This window comes from Anabas testudineus, chromosome 1, assembly GCF_900324465.2.
Source record: "Anabas testudineus chromosome 1, fAnaTes1.2, whole genome shotgun sequence".
NCBI lineage: Eukaryota > Metazoa > Chordata > Actinopteri > Anabantiformes > Anabantidae > Anabas > Anabas testudineus.
This window is the reverse complement of record NC_046610.1, coordinates 20618519-20639862: the sequence shown is the minus strand read 5'-3', so window position 1 is coordinate 20639862 and position 21344 is coordinate 20618519. Positions and strand designations below refer to the sequence as shown.

The 21344-nt window shown below is 41.5% G+C and overlaps 5 protein-coding genes across 6 annotated transcripts; 3 read left to right on the top strand and 2 right to left on the bottom strand.

Annotated features, from left to right (window-relative positions):
* The first annotated feature begins 92 nt into the window (after nucleotides 1–92).
* On the top strand, nucleotides 93–2707 carry mettl26 (methyltransferase like 26). Its single transcript, XM_026359559.1, has 6 exons — nucleotides 93–420; nucleotides 716–878; nucleotides 1331–1390; nucleotides 1518–1585; nucleotides 1740–1818; nucleotides 1956–2707. Exons 1-6 carry the CDS (start codon nucleotides 227–229, stop codon nucleotides 2010–2012), a joined length of 621 nt encoding a protein of 206 aa, XP_026215344.1. The 5' UTR covers nucleotides 93–226; the 3' UTR covers nucleotides 2013–2707.
* LOC113161879 (WAP, Kazal, immunoglobulin, Kunitz and NTR domain-containing protein-like) lies at nucleotides 2306–15554 on the bottom strand. Its single transcript, XM_026359693.1, has 6 exons — nucleotides 15444–15554; nucleotides 14093–15149; nucleotides 6208–6238; nucleotides 5759–5894; nucleotides 4479–4781; nucleotides 2306–4351 (listed from the first exon to the last, which is right to left on the bottom strand). Exons 2-6 carry the CDS (start codon nucleotides 15135–15137, stop codon nucleotides 2837–2839), a joined length of 3030 nt encoding a protein of 1009 aa, XP_026215478.1. The 5' UTR covers nucleotides 15138–15149; nucleotides 15444–15554; the 3' UTR covers nucleotides 2306–2836.
* On the bottom strand, nucleotides 5978–10035 carry LOC113161754 (ras-related protein Rab-40C-like). Of its 2 annotated transcripts, XM_026359558.2 has the most exons (6): nucleotides 9361–10035; nucleotides 9202–9262; nucleotides 9042–9102; nucleotides 8886–8963; nucleotides 8543–8765; nucleotides 5978–8080 (listed from the first exon to the last, which is right to left on the bottom strand). In XM_026359558.2, exons 1-6 carry the CDS (start codon nucleotides 9512–9514, stop codon nucleotides 7779–7781), a joined length of 879 nt encoding a protein of 292 aa, XP_026215343.1. In that variant the 5' UTR covers nucleotides 9515–10035; the 3' UTR covers nucleotides 5978–7778. The 2 variants fall into 2 exon arrangements, with proteins under 2 accessions (XP_026215343.1, XP_026215342.1); XM_026359557.2 differs by having other exon boundaries at nucleotides 8886–9102.
* Nucleotides 10484–13278, top strand: zp3c (zona pellucida glycoprotein 3c). Its single transcript, XM_026359556.1, has 8 exons — nucleotides 10484–11099; nucleotides 11178–11284; nucleotides 11457–11560; nucleotides 11990–12173; nucleotides 12256–12376; nucleotides 12454–12542; nucleotides 12653–12726; nucleotides 12962–13278. Exons 1-8 carry the CDS (start codon nucleotides 10548–10550, stop codon nucleotides 13138–13140), a joined length of 1410 nt encoding a protein of 469 aa, XP_026215341.1. The 5' UTR covers nucleotides 10484–10547; the 3' UTR covers nucleotides 13141–13278.
* A 1559-nt stretch (nucleotides 15555–17113) lies between the features above and the next one.
* Nucleotides 17114–19199, top strand: LOC113162403 (calcium homeostasis modulator protein 1). The gene is made up of 2 exons (XM_026360496.1): nucleotides 17114–17659; nucleotides 18690–19199. Exons 1-2 carry the CDS (start codon nucleotides 17114–17116, stop codon nucleotides 19197–19199), a joined length of 1056 nt encoding a protein of 351 aa, XP_026216281.1.
* The last annotated feature ends 2145 nt before the right edge of the window (nucleotides 19200–21344 follow it).

Below are 21344 nucleotides of genomic sequence, written 5' to 3'. Positions count from 1 at the left end.
ATGCTCTTATAATGGGGCGCGCTTGTTCCCGCCCACTGTCCGCCGCTATTGGACGCGGGCTCGGTCACGTGGGTAAATGCGGAAGTAGCCCATTTAAGTGAAAAACCAAAACATACGGGGGTGTTGAGTTATTCAATCTGCACGAACCCAACGGTGTTCAGCTCCGCTGGAGTGGTTTGGAAAGCTGTGCCGTATAACTCGACAGTTATACCCGGAGTTTAGCAAGATGCTGAGCGCCGCTGCCGCGGAGAGGAACAAGGAGCCCATCCTCACGGTGCTCCGGGAGAACGTGAACACCGGGAGACCGCTGCGGGCTCTGGAGATCTCCTCCGGGACCGGACAACATGTCACACACTTTGCTCAGGCCCTGCGGCATATAATGTGGCAGCCATCCGAGTATGACCGCCAGTCTCTAGCCAGGTAAACACAGGTTGTATGTACCGACTAGCATCAATCTCCAGTAGCAGTACTAGTTCTACTCTATCTTATAAACATGGTATAAAGTATGTGGGGTATTTACGGTAATAATGAATGTCGAGTAATGCACTTGATGCGAGCCACTGGTTATCTAACTGGGCTATTAGTTGGTTAAAATGAAGAGACTTGTACTGACACTCTGAACACTGCTGCTGAAGGACATGTACTGTACAGACATGCTGTGCTGGTAAAAGCCCATCAAATAACAACAACGTATGTCTTTTGTTTCCATTCTCAGTATAGAAGCGTACAGAGCTCGCTACCAGCTGAACAATGTGATGCCTGCCATCCACCTGGATGCTTCTTTGCCACAGAAATACTGGGGAGGGATCCAGGCAGAGAGCATGGATCTGGTCGTCAATATAAACATGATCCACATCTCTCCTATGGCCTGTACAGAGGTAGAGCTTCTGTTCACAGACTGCTGTGTATTATCTGCTGTAAATGGGGTCAGGGCCCCCAGCATCCCAGAAAAATCTTAATTTGAATGGACCACTAAAGCACAATATAAACTGATATGGTAAAGGACGTGGTAACACCTACATTGTTACATCATTTTAGGTAATAATGGCCTAGTTGATTTATATTGTGCTTGTATCGTATATATATCTAAACATATGTGCATGAAATTGAAATACTCAAAGTAGAAATACCTCAAAACTGTACTTAGTTACTTTTCACCACTGCCCTCTGGTGGTTTAGCCTTGGTACTGACCAAACAATGTTTTTTTTTCCTCCAATACTAAAAACAATATGTAAATGGTATTTAAATTTAAGCAGAACTAACTCTAACCACAACACCACCCGATCCCTGCCACTACCACTATTACCTTAAGATGTTGTTTTCTTATAGGGTTTATTCAATGGGGCTGGAGCAGTGTTGAAGCCACAAGGTCTTCTACTGACATATGGGGTGAGCAAAAAAAAAGCACTTAATGTAACTCAGAATTATGTTCATTAACCACATACTTTTATCCATTGTAAATATGGGGGTGAAATATTATTATCTCTGTAACATTTTGTTGTTACTGTATCCACAGCCATATGCAGTGAATGGTCAGATTACCCCTCAAAGCAATGTTGACTTTGACCACAGCTTACGACAGAGGTAATATAGGTTATATAAATCGAAATCTAGATCAAACATCAATAACATCTGTTTGCTTTGTGTAGGATAGGGCAGTATATGGTGTTATCATCGTCATAAAACTAATTCTCATGTGTGCAATGTTTAAAAGCCAGATTTTTTTTCAATCTTGCAGGAACCCAGAGTGGGGATTGCGGGATATTTCACTCCTGTGCTCTTTAGCACAAAGAAATGGTTTGTTCCTGGAAAAAATAGTAAGTTCACAGTTCACTCAGGCAGCAAAAACATTCTTTTAACTTTGAAATGTAAAAATGAGGAGAATGTAAAAAATTCTAATAGTGGAATGATTTGTTTACTAATGAATTATTAAAAATATTTTTTGATTTTCTAGGTGGACATGCCAGCAAACAACAAATGTCTTCTCTTCAGGAAGGAGAGTTTGGTGTGAAGTATCCTGTTCTTCCAGGACTTTTAAAGAGCCTTAACTTGGATTTGAAGCTCAGCTATGTTGCCACATTTTACCAGAACTGTAAACGAATCATATTTGCCCATATTATAACACACACTGACATCAAACTTAACTGTTATTCTTGTAACTATGATATTCTTCTGTATTGCACATTTACATTGCCTGTGTATTATATTTACTTTAACATAGCCACATACCTTTATACATTTTGAATTCAGTTTGCAGAGACTGGCAGTCAAAGGAACTTGGCAGAAGTGCTTTTTAGAGAGATGTAAGTGAAAGGACATGATGTACAGATCAGATCATTATATGTAACAACAAAGGAGAATCTATCTATATTATTCATCCACTAAGTTGTTTTATAAAGATCCCAATACAAACTAAATGTATACAATAAAACAGAAACAAGATAATATGTAAGTAATTATACTGTAGGCATTTGTTTCAAGAATCAGTTTTTAAGTAAATGCCTGCTATTCCAACTACAGTCTTATTTCTCAGAATGCAGAAACAGAGTAAATAGATGAAACAATATATATTCAAAAACAACATTTCAGCACTGGTATAAATGGAGTCAACACATATAGCATGGAATGTACTACAACCTGTTGTAATGAATATTTGTTGTACATACAAATTATCTCAGAATTTCTTCATTAACATAAACAACATTTCACATATTTTCTTTTGATTAAAGAATTAAATCAGCTTTTCTTGTTGCAATCCGGATTCCTCTCTTCAGTGCTAAAGGTAAAGGTGACCACAGGCCCTCTGTTGGCTAACAAGTCTAAGTCCTGGGACTTTTAAAATGTCTTGCAGTTCTTTTTGTTCACAACCTCGCGTAGCTTCTTGAGTCTGCGTTCTGTTATGGTTCTAACGTAGCTATCTGATTGGATGATGGCCATGCCATCCTGCACCATACCCATCACCAGGAAGGGGTTTTCCTCCATGGTCATGTTGGGACAAGGACAACTCCAGTCTATCTTGACAATAGTTACCTCGAGGTGTTTGGTATTGAAGAAAGTCAGTCCCATCTTTTCATCTCTCAGGACCTCTTCCAAGCTGAAGCGAGCTAATCCAGAGTCCAGATCCTCAATCAACTCTGTCAGCCGCCCCACAATAGCAAAGTCGCTTTGGCATAAGCTGGGCACCATTTTCCCCTTCACTCGACAGGTCTTACATGGTTTCTTTTTGGGTTGTGGGCAGTTTGCCTCACACTCCTTCTTGGTGCGGAAGTTGTTGGCATTCCCATGACACCCACCATAAACAAAGGCCTGGCACAGTTTCATGACGGCATTCCAGGTCCAACGTGCCTCCCAAGATTTGCAGGGACCCTGAACAGCAGGCAGGGAGCAGATCCCCATCCCCTCCCTCTGACAGGAGGCCTTGCACTCCTCATAGGTCTCAAATCGATTTCGGCTGTCGTCACATCCACCGTTGCTGAAGGCCATGCAGGAGCCCATCTTGCTGTCATAATACCAATCCACATGACGCTCTCCGCTGCACACTCTCAGATCTACTTCAGCAAGACAGTCAGCTGGTGAGAATGGCCGTCCCATGGGCATCTCGGGATCTTCAGAGAAATCATCAGCCCGACGAATGACAGACAGCGGATAGTCTGCACGAAGAACTCCTGCAGAATTCCTTGCAATGCAGGTGAAGATCCCTGTATCCCACACCTGGGCATTGTAAATGACCAGTTGTCCTATGTTGGTGATTACCACATTGCCATACATCTGATCTGGCCTCATGACGAGCCGCTCACGCCGTTCACTCTGTTTCTCCCAGGTTACATCAGGTCTAGGGACTCCAATAACGTCACAGTGGAAGCTGACTGTGCCTCCGACGTAGATGGACTGGTGGTGAGGGTTGGAGTACAGTGTAGGAGGCATGGGGTCCTCCTGGGAGGATGTTGGGGTGGGATTAGCTGTAGTGTGTGGAGGCAGTGGACTGGTGTGGGGCCCAGCAAGGAAGAAACGACAGGTGACCACTGTCAAAGTCACCCCACGGATGCAGGCCTCAGCATCCATGTAGCAGCGGTTGAAGTAGGTGAGGCCATCTGAAGCACATGTGAAGTTGGGTTCTTTTTCACATCGGTCTTGGCATTTGCAGATGGGCTGCCCGTCCCAGATGTCACACGTTGCTCCCTGCTGGCTGCAGATAAAACCCTCACAGGTAGCTGTGGAGGTGGAGGCATCGTCTCCATTTCCTCCACCATGCCCACCTGGTTGTGCAGGGGTGCCATCAGAGAAACGCGCAGCTACACAACTGTTGAATCCACAGACGTTGGTGCAGCATTTCTCAAAGTCTGCACAGTCCTGCACACAGAAAAAATAGAATAACAGCAGTTATGGACATAGTGAAAAACAAACAGTAAAATCACCAGAAGAACATATATGTTAACTTTTGTGCACTAATATGGGACAGAGTTGTAAATGACATCACCTCATCTACGTCGCACTCCCTCTCGCAGGTGCTTTGCGCGTCAACCCACAGATTGGCATTCAGTTTATTTGGACAGAATCCTTCGTGTGCAACCTTGGATTCTGCCACACTTGCACACAAAGAAGGTTCTGGTAATTCCCAAACCAAGACCAGTAACAAGCACACACGTATCCATCCTAACCCTTGTTTATTTGAGTTGGGTGTACTATGCCAACTTGCATCCTTTATGCATTTATCCTCCAAGAGTTGAAGAGGGATTTTATACATTGTTGCCTTTTTGCCCGCTGAGTAATTCCATGCCTCCTTTAGGTCACCAGAAAAGAAAGAAGACTGTTGTCGATTTTCTGAGTTGGAAGTCCGTTTTGTGCGTAAACATCCAGAGTCCGTTCGCTGTGCGCAAGAAGAAACGTTGTATTCTCAACAATAAGCCGTTTCCCGATGAGCTGTTCTGTTTATTAAGCACATATATTGTAGAAATTATTTAAACACAATTAGGTCGCAAGAAATATTGTATATCAAAACTAAACTATTGCAAAAAAAAGGGGGCAAGATCTCCTTCGATTTCTAAGCGCAGCCGAATAAGTGAGCGAAACAGCACAATGAGAGAGAAGGACGCAACATCAGCCTTTCAGAGTGTGAATGGAGGTGGAAGGGGAAGCCCCTCTGACCGCCCACATGGTCGACCAGTGTCTGAAACTTTTATGAAGCAGCTCCATGCGCTAAGCAACTGGACAAACATAGTAAAAACATCAAAGACAACGCGGGGACGCGGTGGCAAGCTGTGCGCACGGAGTTACACATTCCGGTGAGAAATCCAATGCTCAAATGTGTCCAGACAGAATTTATGGAGGTGTCATTCATAAACAAGGTAATGAGCCCAGAGCGTTTGATCAGAAGTCCAGCGTTGGTAATACATCCAAAGTTTTCCGATGCTTTGCGCGTTGCAAACCTGCGCAGATTCCTCTTCTCTTGAACACATCAAGTAGCAAATTGTTAGAAGTCGTGTGGGGCACAAAGCGGAGAGCGTGAAAACCAAACACGGGGCGTGTCGCATCATGTCCCGCAAAACATGTTGGTTGCGTCCTCTTTGTCTAGACGTCGGCGAATTTACCACCGTCCATTCACACGGAGCTCAGAGATGCCACGGCCAGGCGGGAACACATAAAGCATCACGTTTTCAATAGTATGCGACTGATCTTTGTACGGACGCAGCAACGAGGCGATGAGAATCAGCTCCCCTCCTCTTTTCATTGGAAGTGACCCTGCAACCTTTGGGTGACTTTTGACCGCGCTGCATTCAGGCGCCGCGACGTCGTGCCGGTTATCCACGACTGGCCAATACCGAGAGCGCGGATAATCAATTCAGCACCCCTCCTCCTCCTCCCACGGGTTTTCTTGCACATGAGCACCGGCGGCCTTCAGGACAAAGGGGACAAAAATATTCCCACAATTCGCACAAAGACGTTGATAAATGTTTAGAAAAAAAAAAACACAGTGACTTCGTAGTTTTACCCTTTATTTTGACGGGTGACCGTTTTCAATGGAGACAAAATTAGAAGGAATCCCGCATCCAAACCTTTAGACACAAATGATGTAGCAACAATCGTTATGTAGGGTTCAAATACAGTGCTTTAAATGTTCACTCATGAGTTCTGTTTAGTCTGTTGTACTGACCTCACACCATACACCGCATAAAAACAGGCGCCAGGAGGGGAAACATGCACCTCACCACACACATAGAAGTGATAACAGTGGTGATGCTTAAGAGGAAATGCAGCACGTTAATCAGAGGTGGGAAGAAAAGGAGAATTTATATCAAACTAATCATATCTGTCAGATCATATAATCAGATCATCCACTTTTAAAAACTAATTAATTCATGGGTTCTGAGTAAAAATGGAACAAGGATTTGTGCCTTTTCTGAGAGCGTTTATGCTTCCATTGTGTTCAGAATATTATTTTCCTATTGTAATCCTTCCTCTACATGCAGTTGTAATAAAGTTGTAAAGAAGAAGACTTAGTAAGAACTGACTTAGTTACAAAACACCCAAGCAGCAACGCTCAATAAAAACATGTCAGTAGCAGATCTGTTACTTTCCACCTCTGATTCTTACAGTCCCACATAATAGCACATGGTCACAGAAAGGTAGCAGAAGCATACCGTTTTACATTCATAAATACATAGCATATACTTAAAATATCCAAAAAAAGCAACCTAATTAAAATGTTTCTCAATGTCCTGTGAGTTGTGAATTGCTGTCGAGAACCCAAGATGCAGCTGCTGAATTACGACTGAGCAAACAATCTGTACATCTGGCTTTGTACAAGGTTTCCTCATCAGCACCAAGCGATATTTTATTTTCCCAAAGAGTTAACAGATTCCAGTCATTCAAGCTGATGATGGTTTAAACAGGTTAAAGGGACGATACAAATAAGAATATTAGATTTAGAGGCGTAAAAGGCGCGAGAAAGCCAACAGATGTCTGAACCAACTGGATGATGGATGAACTGAATTCGGCTGAAACTTCAGAAGCACCACAGGTCGTCCTGTAAACAAGACAACTTGACTTATGGATGCTTTTACAGATGAAGTACAGCTCTACTGAGAATATTATGTTTTCAAGTGTTTTTTGTAACTTCTCTTAAGTCTAGTATTAGTCTGTCTGGGAAAACTAGACCAGTGTGCTTGTGACATTCAATTGAACATTAGCCTTATGTAAAACTTGGTGAAGTTTTAAGTAAGTCCCGCAGCACCCTTGAGGATGCGATGGGAATTTTGTACAGTAGATGAACAGCGTAAGACACCAATAAGTTGTACATCAAAGCAGGTCTCCCAAAATAGTTAAGATAAAACAAGCTTAAGATCCTCCTTCCCAACAACAATAACCATACACAGACCAAAGCAACAGCACAAACGGTATATTTACAAGTTCAAGTCCAACTTTAAATACCAATGAACAATCCTTTTCCAAATAAAAGCTAGCTATTGTCCCTGCACTCTTGTAGTGTTAACAGGTGAGTGATAATCCTTGTTGGTGTGTGTTGGTCCCAGGACAATCTTGATCTACTTAATCATAGTGAGCCTCTATAGTAAAGAGCAGGTCAACGTACTTCCACAAGGCACCACCCGCAAAGACAACAGAAAGCGATCCAGCCATCCAAGTCAGTTCCTGAAGTTCGCAAGCTGTATCCGTATATGATTTAGTTTGCTGGTGGCTCTCCATGTGCTTCTCAGGCCGGACGACCTCTTGGAGCAACAACACCTTTAATACCGCAGGCAGCCATTAGTCCACCACTTTACTATGAGATCTTACAGTTCCCTTTGGAAGAGACTGATGAGTTCTTTGGAGGACTCTGCGGGGGCCTGAATGACTTTGAACGTTTGAGACTGTTGGCTTTGCTCCCTCCTCCGCTACCACCTGAGGCTGCACTGTTAGCCACAGAATAGGAGCGTCCATGCATCATAACAGCATTCATGCCGTTCGCCATGGAGAAAGACTTGAGGTGAGACTTGATGGCCACAGGGAGGGGCAGTTTGTCAATGAGGTGCACCGGCGTGCAGGAGACGATTGAACGGCAGCACAGATCTTGAAGGCTGAAGACTGTACCACAAAAGACAAAACAAGAAAAATAGATGCTTTAACTCAAATTTATGAAAAAAGACACCATGAAGACTCACTGCAGCAGGGAACAGTGTTATTTCTCCTTTTGAAAACAAGAACAACACTAGATAAAAAAAAACATTTGGAAATGAGAACTGTGACAAATTTCTCATATTTTTGTCGGTAAATAAAACTAAATGTATCCATCATCCTAAAAGCTTATCCTCTCAAGGATTGCTCGAGTGCTGGAGCCTATCCCATCTGTCAATGGGCAAGAGAACATTTGTGAACCATCCAAAATGAGCCCCAGGAAAAGGAGAAATCTGATTACTCATCTAAAGCACGTATACACAGATTTTCTGTAACCAAGTTTTTGAGTGCATGTAAACTGAATAATAAACTAAATAATAATGTCATAGACATTAGACATTACAGGGGGGAAAAAATTATTAACCAGCTCACCTCTGTTGGGCCTCCAGAATTTTTCCATCCCATGCCTCATGAGCACAATGCGCGAAAGCTCTGTGAAGGACTCAATGACATTGAAGTTGCAGAGCGGACTGACCTCGAAGAAAGTCATGCTGTTCTTTTCTGCATAAGCCCTTGCCTGCTCTGTTGGCACCTGTCTTTTGAAAGCCAGGTGAAGCCGGTTTCCCACCAGGATCCTGGGTACACCTGGTGCATGCTGTGTGGCATAAACAATTCAGCTATATTCTACAGGTCCAACTTTTTGGTGTAGCAGAGAAAGAAACAGACAACAAACATAGCCAGGACAGTGCTTCACATATGGGATGAAGGAGATTACCTCATCAATTTCCCGGATCCAGCGGTCAATGCCATCAAATGACCAGCCATTAGTGATGTCGTACACAAGCAGTATGCCCTGTGGAGTGAAAGCCAAGCATGAGGATATATTTACATATTTAATAGTGCAGTGAAGAAAAAAAATACAAGTCCTTACCTGTGCTCCGCGGGAGTAAGACCTGAAGATGGTACAGAATCTTCCTTGACCCGATGTGTCCCTGATTTAGACACACACACACAGACAAATGTAAGTAGAGCAATACGCTATTGGGCTGTTTATTGCTGCAGTAATTATTAGCTTGACAAGAAACACTTACCATAATTCTAATTTTACTCTTCTCCCATCCAGCAGAATAGTGGTCGTCTTGTAATCAATGCCTGAGATTAAACACAATTAGCAATCAAAGTTAGCTAATGCTGGTCATTCTTTAATTATGTTCCTTCACAACTAAACAAAAGCTGCTACATTTACTCACCACTGCTGTAGGCATAAGGAGACTCTACTGATCCGTCTTGTAAACTATCCAAGATTTCTCCCTTTCCAACATCGCTATCTCCCACCAAAAGAAATTTTAGGAGATAATCGTAACTCTTGACAGGGCTACTCTGGGACCCCATCATCCCACGCATTGGATCCAATTCACAGAGAGCTTATAAAGCTCGCTAAACGTCCACTGTTGGGGGTAAGGGACAGACTGTCCCCAACAATCGTAGCGATAGCTAGGTGACTGCTGATTGACGTTAATGTTAGCTAACCAGCTAGCTGGTGCACTACTCACGACTTACATGAACGGTACATTTTATTTTGTGATATAAAAAAACAATCTCCTTATTCTACTGGGCTACATGGAAACATCGTCCAGTTCAAGCAGCCGAGCCCCGATTTCTTCAATGTAACATTAATGGTCACATTAATAATCAAAACAACGTTAGCTGCTAACGTTAGCTGCTTAGCTAACCAGATAACACAAACGATAATAACGTATTGTGAAACAAACAACGCAAAGAAAGTCAAACGAGGCTGTTTTGCCCTTAATTAAATTATACCTTACGAAACACAATACGCTTGTTTGACTTTGTTGAAAAGAAAAAGGACTATGAGATACATTCAGCTTCCGACCACAACGTCAAGCAAAAGCGACTGTGCTGGAACTTCCTACGTCTGGCGTCATTAGTTACGTAACATCCGGTGACTCAAGCAAATAAGACACTCCCCCCAAAATCTTTATTCCCCATAAATCTACTGATATCTATATTATACTTACTTTGCATACAATAGATTTGATTACAGTTTGATTTTAATAAAAAAAAACTGTGTACATATAATTAATGTGCTTTAAGAAATATTTTTAAATATTTTTTTGAGATAACTATGCATTTGTACCTTTTTATTTAAGCTTAACTGTAAATTAATATGTCACTTCTGTTGTCTAATTAAGACAATTCAAATCAGTTATTTCATTTACAGACAGATTAACACAAGGCATAGCCTGTTGAAGATTATTATTGTTAGTCACCCCTCATTGGTTGTTCTTTATTGGCAAACATCTGTGGGACATCTCTCTTGATTGCAGAGTACTAAAGCCTGTTGTAACGTCACTGTCATATTCAGCCTGTTTGGGTGAGGAGTCAGCTTTGCTGGTAGGCAACTGCCACAGGGAAAATGGTGCTGGTGCATGCTGGGCTTTTGTTGCTGATGTTTTGTTCTGCCTACAGTTATTGGGTTAGAAAAGGAGCTGTGCAAAGTTTGTTTGACAAAAATCCTGCAGTAGAATGGGAGAAAATGGAGACCAAGATAAGTAAAGAAATTATGCCACTTCATGGACCCGAAGGCAAACTCTGGAGGAGTGCATCAAGTAGCCAAACACCTACACCTAAGGTGTTTCCTATGTATGTGATTATGTCAGCCTCCAAAGACCAGAAATCGGTTTTCAAGCCTGGACAGGGTACTGCATCCCTCCCTGTCTGGGCTGTGAACTTGTTACTTGGTAGTCCTTCCAATATTCTTCCAATTGAAAGCGTAAAAGACCCAAAGCAGTTTGTTGAACTCCAATGTCATCTTGACAGAGTATATTTAAGAGTTAAGAGAGAAGTCTTTAAGACCCTGGGTGCATACACATATTTAAAGCTAGGCACCTGTCCTGTTAATGCAGGTACTGCAACCCATTACTATTTTCTATATCTTCTGACAACTGACTGTGGATTCAGGCAAGAGGTTGGTAAAGGATTTTGTTTGTTTTAATGCATTAATCTTAGTTTGACACTGTACAACCAACACAAATGTTTGTTACAGAGTAAAGCAGATTATGTGTATATCAGTAATGTGCTCAGCTACAAGCCAACCACGCCAGTTTTAAGGGAGATACCATTTACCATTCCTCTGCTGTGTAAATATCCCAGGTAAATCATTAACCTTCTTTAATTGTAGCCAGATTATCTTAAAATTACCATTCAAATTATGAGTCACTTTAAAAAAAAACATCATTTAATGTTGAGCCATAAGAAGCAAAGAATTGGTATTAACATGACTTTTTTTTTGTTTTTTTGTTTTTTTTAAAAACCACTGTTGCAGGTCATTTTACTCGTATGACAATGGCTACCAACCCAATATACAATTAGGCACAATCTTCAAAGCGCTTGGACTACCGGGTGGCTTAAGCCTTACTCCTCAAAATGGTATGTTACTTTTTTGGATGAGAAGTGATTACTGCTGGTAGTTCTTAACCTGTTTGAGTAGCCCTGATGTAACATGTAATTGTTTTACTTATCAAGTTAATTATCAAGCAAGTAATATGGGAATTCCTCTAAAGGTGAGGTGAACACATTCATGGGGAGAATGACTACTTTGGCATCTCTGAGATAAAACACTTGTAAATAACAGAACATAGAAACTCACTGGTTCTTTCACATTTTTATTCAGGTTTTCATACCACCACAGCAGAATGTTTGTCATTTGAAAATGCACTATATACAAGCATATAATAGGAATTTAGCACAGCATATTCAGATTAATAACGGTTTCCAGTTAGGATTTGTGTAATCCAATCATTTACATGGTAAACATATGCAGCAGCATTCGTTGTCCATGCTCTCACTCTGCCTCAGCTACGGGAAATGAAATCACCAATGCTAAAACCTTCACTATGGGTGACCCCGTGTTCTTTGAGGCCAAGCAACCTGAAGACACAGGCATCTTTGGAGACCAGAGGATTTACATCAACAAGTGCTTCATGACTGCCTCCTCAAACCCCAACTCCAATCCTAAATATGCAGTCATTGACAACCAAGGGTAGGATTAAAGTATTTCAGAATTAACGGACTTTCAATTGTTGTATTTGAAGAGGTTAATGTGCAACATTCTCAACTTGCAGCTGTATGATCGATGGCAAAGTGAGTAATGTGTCACAGTTTATCCGTGGTGCATCAAAGACTACACAGAAATTCAGTGTGGGTGCCGCCATTTTTGTAGACGGGGTCTCTTTATCAACGCAGGTATGATTAAGAGAAATTGGTACAGAGCTGTATAGTGCCAAATATTATCTCTAATACTAAAACCCAATGTCTTTCAGAAACTCTTCATGCACTGTGAGACCATCATGGGGCAACTTACTCCAACCCCGAGCTCTAAGGCTTGCAATTATAATCAAACAACCAAAATGTGAGTTGACTCTGGCTAAAGTTGAATACCCGTAGGTAGAGGTATTAAGAGGTAGCTCGCTTTTGAAGGTCACATAGTTACATCGGTGGTATTGTGGTTTCATGGTTTAGGTGGATGGAGCTGTATGGCAACGACTCTGTGTGCAATTGCTGTAATTCAACTTGCTCCACAGTACAGCCTAGGGGTAAGTAAATGCTGCTTGGGTTTACATAGTGGTAACACTACACATGATCCTCAATCTGGCTTGGAGCTTAACTTTAGCATCAGTCAATTCCAGAAGCATATTTTAGTCATGTACAGCCAATATTACAAGGCCAAATGGATTATATTACCTTGAAGAGTATCAAAACAAGACTAAACTATGCTTCATCAGGGTAATGGTAACTTATGTCCTTTTTTTTTTTTTTTTTTTTCAAAAGCTCACAAGAAAATGATCTCGAGTCACTCCTGGAATGTCGATCTGAGGGGCCAAGATGAATATGAGGGGGTAAACCTGCAGATGAGACCCTTTGATGCCAATACATTAAGTCGGAACGATGCTTACAGGCCAGAGTATAAAGCCTCTCTAAACTGGGAGCAGGATTACCAAAACAAATAACATGACCATTACTTTAAATAAATGTCTTGATTCCTCCTGCACTTTCTATTGCACAATATGTCATGACTTAAAAGCTATAACTCTCTTTGCTCTTGGTAAAAGTGTAACAAATTGTACCATTAAGTCTTGAAACTGACATTTTCTGGATCACAGGTGGCACTGTCGGCACACTGCTCAACATAATCCTGTATCAGCATGTGTGCATTTCTAAGCATCTCCTGGAAAAGAAGCACAGCATTTCTGTAGATACAATTATGCACCACAAGGGGATGGAAGAGATTCACTGGCTTCGCCTGAGTAAATGCAGCAGGGAGTTGAATAAACTTCTGTGTCAAAGGGTTCCCGATAAGAACGTGGTGCAGCAGTTTCCTTTCCAAGCTTCTCTCCATGAAGTCCATCAAGTCTTGCAACCTATGACTCATATACTTGGGTTTCCACTGTGATGGGTCTTTGGTCAGCAGCAGATGCATTAGAGCAGTTTTGAAATGAAAATCCTTGATGACACTACTTCCTAAAAGTGGTGTGTTCCTCCTGTGAAGGAAACGTGCGATTTCAAGAGTTTGGATGTGGCAGGCGTTATCAGGCAGGTGCTCAGAGAGGCATTGTAAGAGATTATCTTCATAACTGGCCAGTGAGAGTGTCCAGAAAGTATCCAGATCCCTTGGGGAGCAAGGTGTAATGTAGAAATGCGCCCCAGTGTTGAATTTAACCACAGGATTAACTTTGAAACGAATCATTTTGCCTGATCTGAATCGAATGGCAAGAGCCCCTGGAGCATCAATGTAGCGAATGATGAGCTCAAACTCATACTTGTGTGAAATCAGTGCCCACGCTTGTTTGATCGTGCTCTGAAACCATCTGGTAACCCGTGATTTAGACAGTAAAGGAGTGTTCTTCAAGCAAAGGTCATGACAAACATTGGTAATTTTTGTTTGTGCTTTATCATTCTCACAATGCAGCAGGCAAACCATGTCATCATCTGCATCAGAAGACTGGCAGGGGCAGCAGTTTTGGATTTTCTTGGTTTCTACCACTTTTACTTGACCACAGACTTGCATATCTGGCAACAGGTCACTCACCTGATTGTTCCAGAGAAGACACTGAAAACTATACGGCTCAGTTGTGGTAAAAGGGACATTTATATCAAATGCATCAACCATGTTAAAGTCCTCAATCACCATACCTCCACTGGTATTGCAGATGGTCCTCATGGTCTCCAGCAGATCACTCACAAATCCTTCTAAAAACTCATCCTCTCTCCACTTTGTTTTGGATGAGACTTGAACACATTTTGTATGAAAATTCTGCAGTGTGTCACTGTCTGGTAGCGACAGCCTGCCAGAAGAGCCGGTCACTGAGAAGGCCCGGGCTTTGCCTTGTGTTACTTGGGAATCGTTTCTTAGGTATTTCCCAAAGAAACAGATCATGGAAATAACTGAGAATGTATTCAATATGTAGCAGAGGAAATCTTTCCCCCAGTCAGCCATGGTTTTTTCAGAAGTTTTGTTTTTGGATGTCTTGGTGGGAAGTTCTGACAGGGATGATGCTTCTTGTTCTGCCTTCTCAGGTTTTCCATCTTGTCCTTGTGGTGTATTTGAATCTTTAAGAGAGCCACCAGTCTGGATGTCTTCTCTCTGTTTACTCTTCATGTCCAGCTGTAAATTTTCTGGCAATTCATGAATGGTACCATCTTCCTCTAAGTTGTGCTTGGTGACGGCCACAGATTCTAAAACAGTCGCTTTATCTCTTTCAGTAACATGCTGACCTGACATGTGAATGTTTCTTCCATCATCCAAAGGCCCCTTATCGTCAAAATGTGTAATTTCCTCCCTGACAGGTGCCATTTCCTGCTCTAGTTTCGTTTCTTCCTTCTGCAGCCTGAATTCATACTTTAGCACATCCTCTCCATCCCATTCCTCCTCCACCCTGGGGTCATCCGTCGGATATGTTAGGAGACCCAGAGCCACCACGAACACTTTCAGCAGAATATCCTGCATGGTCAATAGTGTCTGTGAATCAGAAAGAAAGTCAAATATTATGAAGAATTGTTAAAAATAGTTATTCCAGAAAATGCATAATTGCTCTTTGAAATAAATAAAAATAAAAGATTGATTAAGAATCCATGCAATTGTGTGCAAGACATAAGAAATGTTTCAAATTTCACAATGATCCAAAGCTAAAAAGAAGTTACTTCCTTGATGGTCTGGAAGCGTTCTCCTCTACGAGAGTCTATGATCCTATATATAAAACATAATTTATCACTGCACAAATGACCATTAAAGGAGAATGACAAAAATACGCACCACAATAAATTGATTATCTCAACAGTGCAATGTTCCGGTAATGCGCGTGTAGGTACAGAGGAGGAAGCAAGAGAGTAACCTTGCCATGAACAACCACAGGCTGAGTGATCTCTTCCTATTTTAGACGTAGGTTGTCTTTCGTGACTTATTTCCTGCACACCCTGCCCATGTGTTCTGCTGTGACATCGTCCTGCGCAATACATTGAACCTAACAGATCGCACACACTTCCTGTAAGTTTAACTGCACACATGTTCAGAAAAGTGAACTATTTCGACTGTGAGTCACTGAACGGATCATCAGTTTCAATGCCACTGTTTCAAACTGTGATGGGAAAGATCACGTATTAGGCCACAAACATTATATTCAAGCAAAAACTACAATTATTAGTATCGATGAATAGGTGGGTAAGCCTCTGCCTTTTATCCTCTTGTGGGTTTCTAACTGGTTTGTGGAGCACTGCCTCATTCGGCAGGTGCAGTTGGGTTCAAAGGGTAGTGTTAAAAGTACAAATAACTTGGAGATTTAATAATGATTGTATTTGGTCCCTAGATTTATTTAAGTCTGACTAAACAAGTGAAAACATTCACCTTCACTTTGTGTTCAGCAAACTAAATTTCCAATCAAAGCTACAGATATTTGAATGGTTTGAGGCCATTTTTGCATATCTGGGCTGTGTAGGTGCCTTCAGTTAAAACTACTGCGTATGCCCTACTACATAATTTTCAGTTCGAAAACGCTTCGATGGGAATTGTTAGACTACAGACTGGAAACTATGTGTTCTCTGAGAACTGTAACAGGTTAACTTTTGACAAGTGTGGGTTGAAAGAGAGTCTTTTGTTACCTCACAGTGTAACACCTGTGAAGGGAGGGGCACGATGACAGATGATGTGGTCTGCTTTGAACAGCACCACAGAGAGTTCGAGAGGAAGCTTCCAGTCAGTCAGAGCTACAATGTCTAAGAACAGCAAGTTATTTACTATTGACGTTGTTGTTATATGAAACTGCTTCCTTTATTCATCCACACTTCAGAAAACAGGTAAGTCTGAGCGTTTCCGTGTGGGTTGTTAGTTTATGAACAATACCTACAGACACCTGTGTATTACTCTGTCTGCTTGAAAGAGTCATTACTCACTATGAGAATACATGTTTCTGACAACACTTTCTAATAACCTATTTTTACACAAGTTTGCAAGTACTACATAATGCCTGTATTACTGGTTAATATATGGTTTAACAATGTTTTATTAATCAACAATAGATAATGATGGTGACTTTAGATTATTAGGTCCTGAAAAAAAACTAAGACATGTTAATTTATTTCAAAAGTTGTGTCAATGTTCCTAATGATGTTATATGAATTATGGGTGGTCTATGTAACGTCAAAGTCTACTGTGTCAATTCTACCACATGTAGAGTACATACAGAGAATCCAAATTGCAGTTCTTCTCATACATCTGGTGAATACAAAAGGTCCTGGGAGAGAGAGAAGCTGCAGCGTGTGTACACACTAAAAATTACTATAACATCTACTACTACCAAAAGAGTTTATTAACAAACTGATTCCAATGTTACTTATGGTCCATGCTGTGGCACCTTTTCAATCACTTTTTACTGAGTTGAAACTTTTCTTTTCATAGATTTACCTGCACTTGAACTCACATCTGCAAACATGGATAAGTTTCGTATGATGTTCCAGTTCCTCCAGTCCAACCAGGAATCCTTTATGAATGGGATCTGTGGTATCATGGCACTTGCTAGTGCCCAGATGTACTCTGCCTTTGAATTCAGCTGCCCCTGTATGCCAGAATACAACTACACCTATGGGATCGGGCTGCTTATTATTCCTCCTATATGGTTCTTTCTCCTAGGTTTTGTATTGAACAATAATGTGTCAGTGCTCGCAGAGGAGTGGAAAAGACCCACGGGGAGACGGAGGAAGGATCCATCGATCCTTCGCTACATGTTTTGTTCAATCACACAAAGATCCTTGATAGCACCGGCAGTGTGGGTGTCTGTAACTCTCATGGATGGGAAGAGTTTCCTCTGTGCTTTCAGCGTTAACTTGGATATTAACAAGTTTGGGAATTCAAGTCTTGTTGAAGGGATGTCAGAGACAGAGAAGTTAAAACTGCTGGCAAAGATTCCATGCAAAGACCTGTTTGAGCATCAGGAAGTACGAGTGGCAGCATCACGATATATCAAGTGTATCTCACAGGTAACATGGTGGCTTTTTTTAACTGAGAGGTCATTAGCTGTTAACCTTTGACAGGGCTGAAACTGGAAATTCTGTTTCTAAATAAATCTGTGGCTACTGCTGTTAGCGTATTGCTGCTATCAGGGAGAGAATACATGGGTATGGTTGTTTGGAGGTTTGGGGTCATCAAAGTCGACCTACTGTGACAACATAAATAAACTGCACTTGTATACTGCAGCCATAGCAGGTAATTTAGTTAAAGTATGTAAAATAAAAAAGGTATAGGTAAAGTGTGAAGAAATTCTGAATATAGCATATAATGAAAAGTAGAGACTTTTGCTCTGAGGCCTTTCAGAGACCTCACATCTATGAATCCTGGTCACGGCCCTGATCATCATTTCACTGAGCCTCAACCTTAGTTTATTTTTAAACTTCTTTTTAAAATGTGCTTCCGACTAAGTATAAACTCTTGTTAATTATATCCACTTAAAACGTCCCTGCCTTATCCTTAAAGGCAAAAAAGTGTGGTTAACTTAAATCTCCCCATCACACTCTAACTCACTTGGCACTTTGAGTTCACTAAAGCTTTCCTCTTCACTTACTAGAGGGACAGATAAGCCTCTAAATTTATTATTCATGGAACTGGCCCTATTTCAATCTGTACAAAACACCCACACAGTTATTTGGGTCTTTGATCAGCCTGGGGGCAATTATTCAGGCTTAGAAGTAACATCTCAAAAAAGCCATATTGATACAGTACCAGTTCTTTAATGAGCTATGAAAGTGCCAGGAAGCTGCTGGATGTGCTTTTCACGTCACATGTTTGACTATTTGACTTTGCAGTGTAAATATCTACAATAACAGCAACAAACAACACACTTTGCATGTGCTGTTCAGGCAAACTGAGGGAGATTAACCAGATAGGCCTGGTTCACTACTGAGAATCATTTCACTACTGTCTATATTTTCACCACAGGGTTCAAGGGCTCAACATGATGCATAGCTTTCTATAAAAATCCACACAATAATAATACATGTTTATATTTCACAGGCGTGTGGATGGATGTTTCTGCTCATGATGACCATCACAGCCTTTCTGATCCGGGCTATTCGACCATGCTTTACTCAAGCGGCCTTCCTCAAGACCAAGTACTGGTCTCATTACATTGACATTGAGCGAAAGTTGTTCGATGAGACCTGCAAAGAGCACGCCAAGAGCTTTGCCAAGGTTTGCATCCACCAGTACTTCGAGAACATCAGTGGAGAGATGCAAGGCTTGCACCACCATCACTCCAGCAAGGATGACAGCGACGACGACGAAGACAAGAAGAAAAGCGACGAAGACAAGCTTCTGGGTATAAGGGCCCAGGATGATATGAATAAAGTGTTGTGGAACTGGCACACCTGCAAGCCAGCTCTGGCTCTGAGGAAGGACCAAATGGACGGTGAAAACAATTACAAACTGAATGGAGAAGCTAATGGAGCACCAAATGGCTTTGTAAAGGGACACACCCATGATGTAGCGAAAAAAGAATGGGCAGTGTATTACAGTAAGGTCTGAAGTGTTCAAAGACACAAAGAAAAGCTCCAGTTGGATGTTGTTTAGTTTTCAGACAATTATACTGTGTCGGAAATTCCAGTAACAACTGGAGTAGTCTAACTTTTTTTTAATGCACATGACATTTTTGAATAAGTACGAATATGATATATAGAGATAGATATAAACAAGGATTCACTGGAGTAGTTTTGTAATTGAACACTAGAGCGTAATAACCAAAGAGGAGAAAAAGTCAGGACTGTCAACATATTCTGAGTTCACATACAGCTCAGTTTATTCAACGGTGCCTGGTATTGTGAGTAGCAAAAGTTGTTTTTTTGTTGTCAAAACTATCTTTTATTTATTAATGTTGAAAACACCCTCTGCCACTGCTCTCTGAGTTTGTAAAGGCTGTAGGCCGCAGAAGTAGAGCTTCTGTATCAAACTGAGAGCAAAGTATTACGACAGCACACTGGAGAGTTCTCATTGATAACAACACTAATGAATGTTTGTGCTGCTCTCAAGTACAGAACCGCCGAAAACATTTCCAGAGCACAAAACCGAAACTGTTAACATGGCTCGTACGCGCACACACATGCACACAAACTGCATCATGAACTTCAAGCCCCCGCTGCTTGTAGCTTTAAAAGGAAACTTTTAACAGCCAGTATCTTATGATGGAGGATGTTGACTAACGTAAGCTAGATACTTCTGGATAACTAAGATTGACCGTCTGTTTTCTCAGGTTTTGTCTGTTACGCTGTGCTTTAGATTTTCACTATCATCTTTTAACTATTATCACTGTTTTGTGTCTTGTGGCAGTGACCCCTGTTCAGCCAATGTTACATAGAGTCCCTGTAATGTCAGATTAAAGCTGAACAGCCTGACGGACTTCAAACGAAGACTTTATCTGTACTGACTCATGTAACAAGGGTTTATCAGAATTCTGTAAAACATCAACTTTGTCATTCAAAATGCAAAACTCCTCTGTTATCACAGTCCTGTAGTCTTACTTTATTATGCTTTGTAAACACATTTCTGGTCCTAAATCTTGTTGTGAGCAGACAACTCTAGAATCTACCACACTGTACTTCCAATCAGGCAAACCCTATGATTTATGCAAAAACAAAAGCTTGGGGCAGCCAAAACAATTTGCATGCCACAAAACAAAACAAGGTCAACATTTGCATCTCTCTCTGGAGCTCCCTCATGTTCTTACTCAGTTCCCAGTTCGGTCAGACAGTTTTTTAGTAAAACCTTTTCTGTATTGGATCTTTGAAAAAAATGTTTTATGTTTTACAAACGCTCCATTGCAGCTGAATATTTATAATGTGAACAATTCCCTATCAGATATTTACAGCAGTGGTTTCATTATAACTCACAAGAGGGCGTGCTGTCATCAAAACCACCACCGTTCACGTGGCAACAATGACAACACGACCCCGTAGCTATAGCACATATCTGTGATTCCACCCGTCACTGTCAGCGTATTAAGGACTGTATTTATGGTCGTGCATCTGTGCAGCCAATCCAGCTGTTCCTCAGTACTCAGCAGTAATGTCATTACTAGAGCAGGAGGGTAGGAGGAGGAAGGGTTGGGTAGAGTGAATGAAAATGGCATGGATCCCATTGAAGCCTCTCCCTCCCCCTGGGGATTAGTGAAGCAGCACTCCCCTTGACCGTCTCACAGCTCACCCAGTAGCCCAGCAGCTGTTCTGTCCCTCACTGAATTGGCACCAGTGGTCTGGTGTGGGGGTGGACGTGTATGCAAGTCTTTGTCCAGGCTGTGATTTCTTTTTTTTTTTTGTTTGTCTCCCTCTTTTTCTCTTTTTATTGTTTCCCTTCATATCTTCTCATAGTTGCAGAGACAACTCCTCCCTCTGTCCCTGCTCTGTATGTTCTTTGGCTGTAAAAGACTAACATGATGTTTATATATAGATCAAACAAAGCAAACACGAAAATGAATCCACTGTAGGGTGTAAAAGTACGATCTGTGGACGTGCAATGGAAGAAATATGGGGAATGAGGATGCATCATCTTCTCTACTTCCCGCAAACGGCTTTGTTGTGGTTGTCAGGACATCAGCCTTGCACATGTTACTGACCGGGGCCTCCCCTGACTTTGCTGCAAGTATCTCTCTTGTCTCCCTCTCTCTCTCTCTCTCCCTCG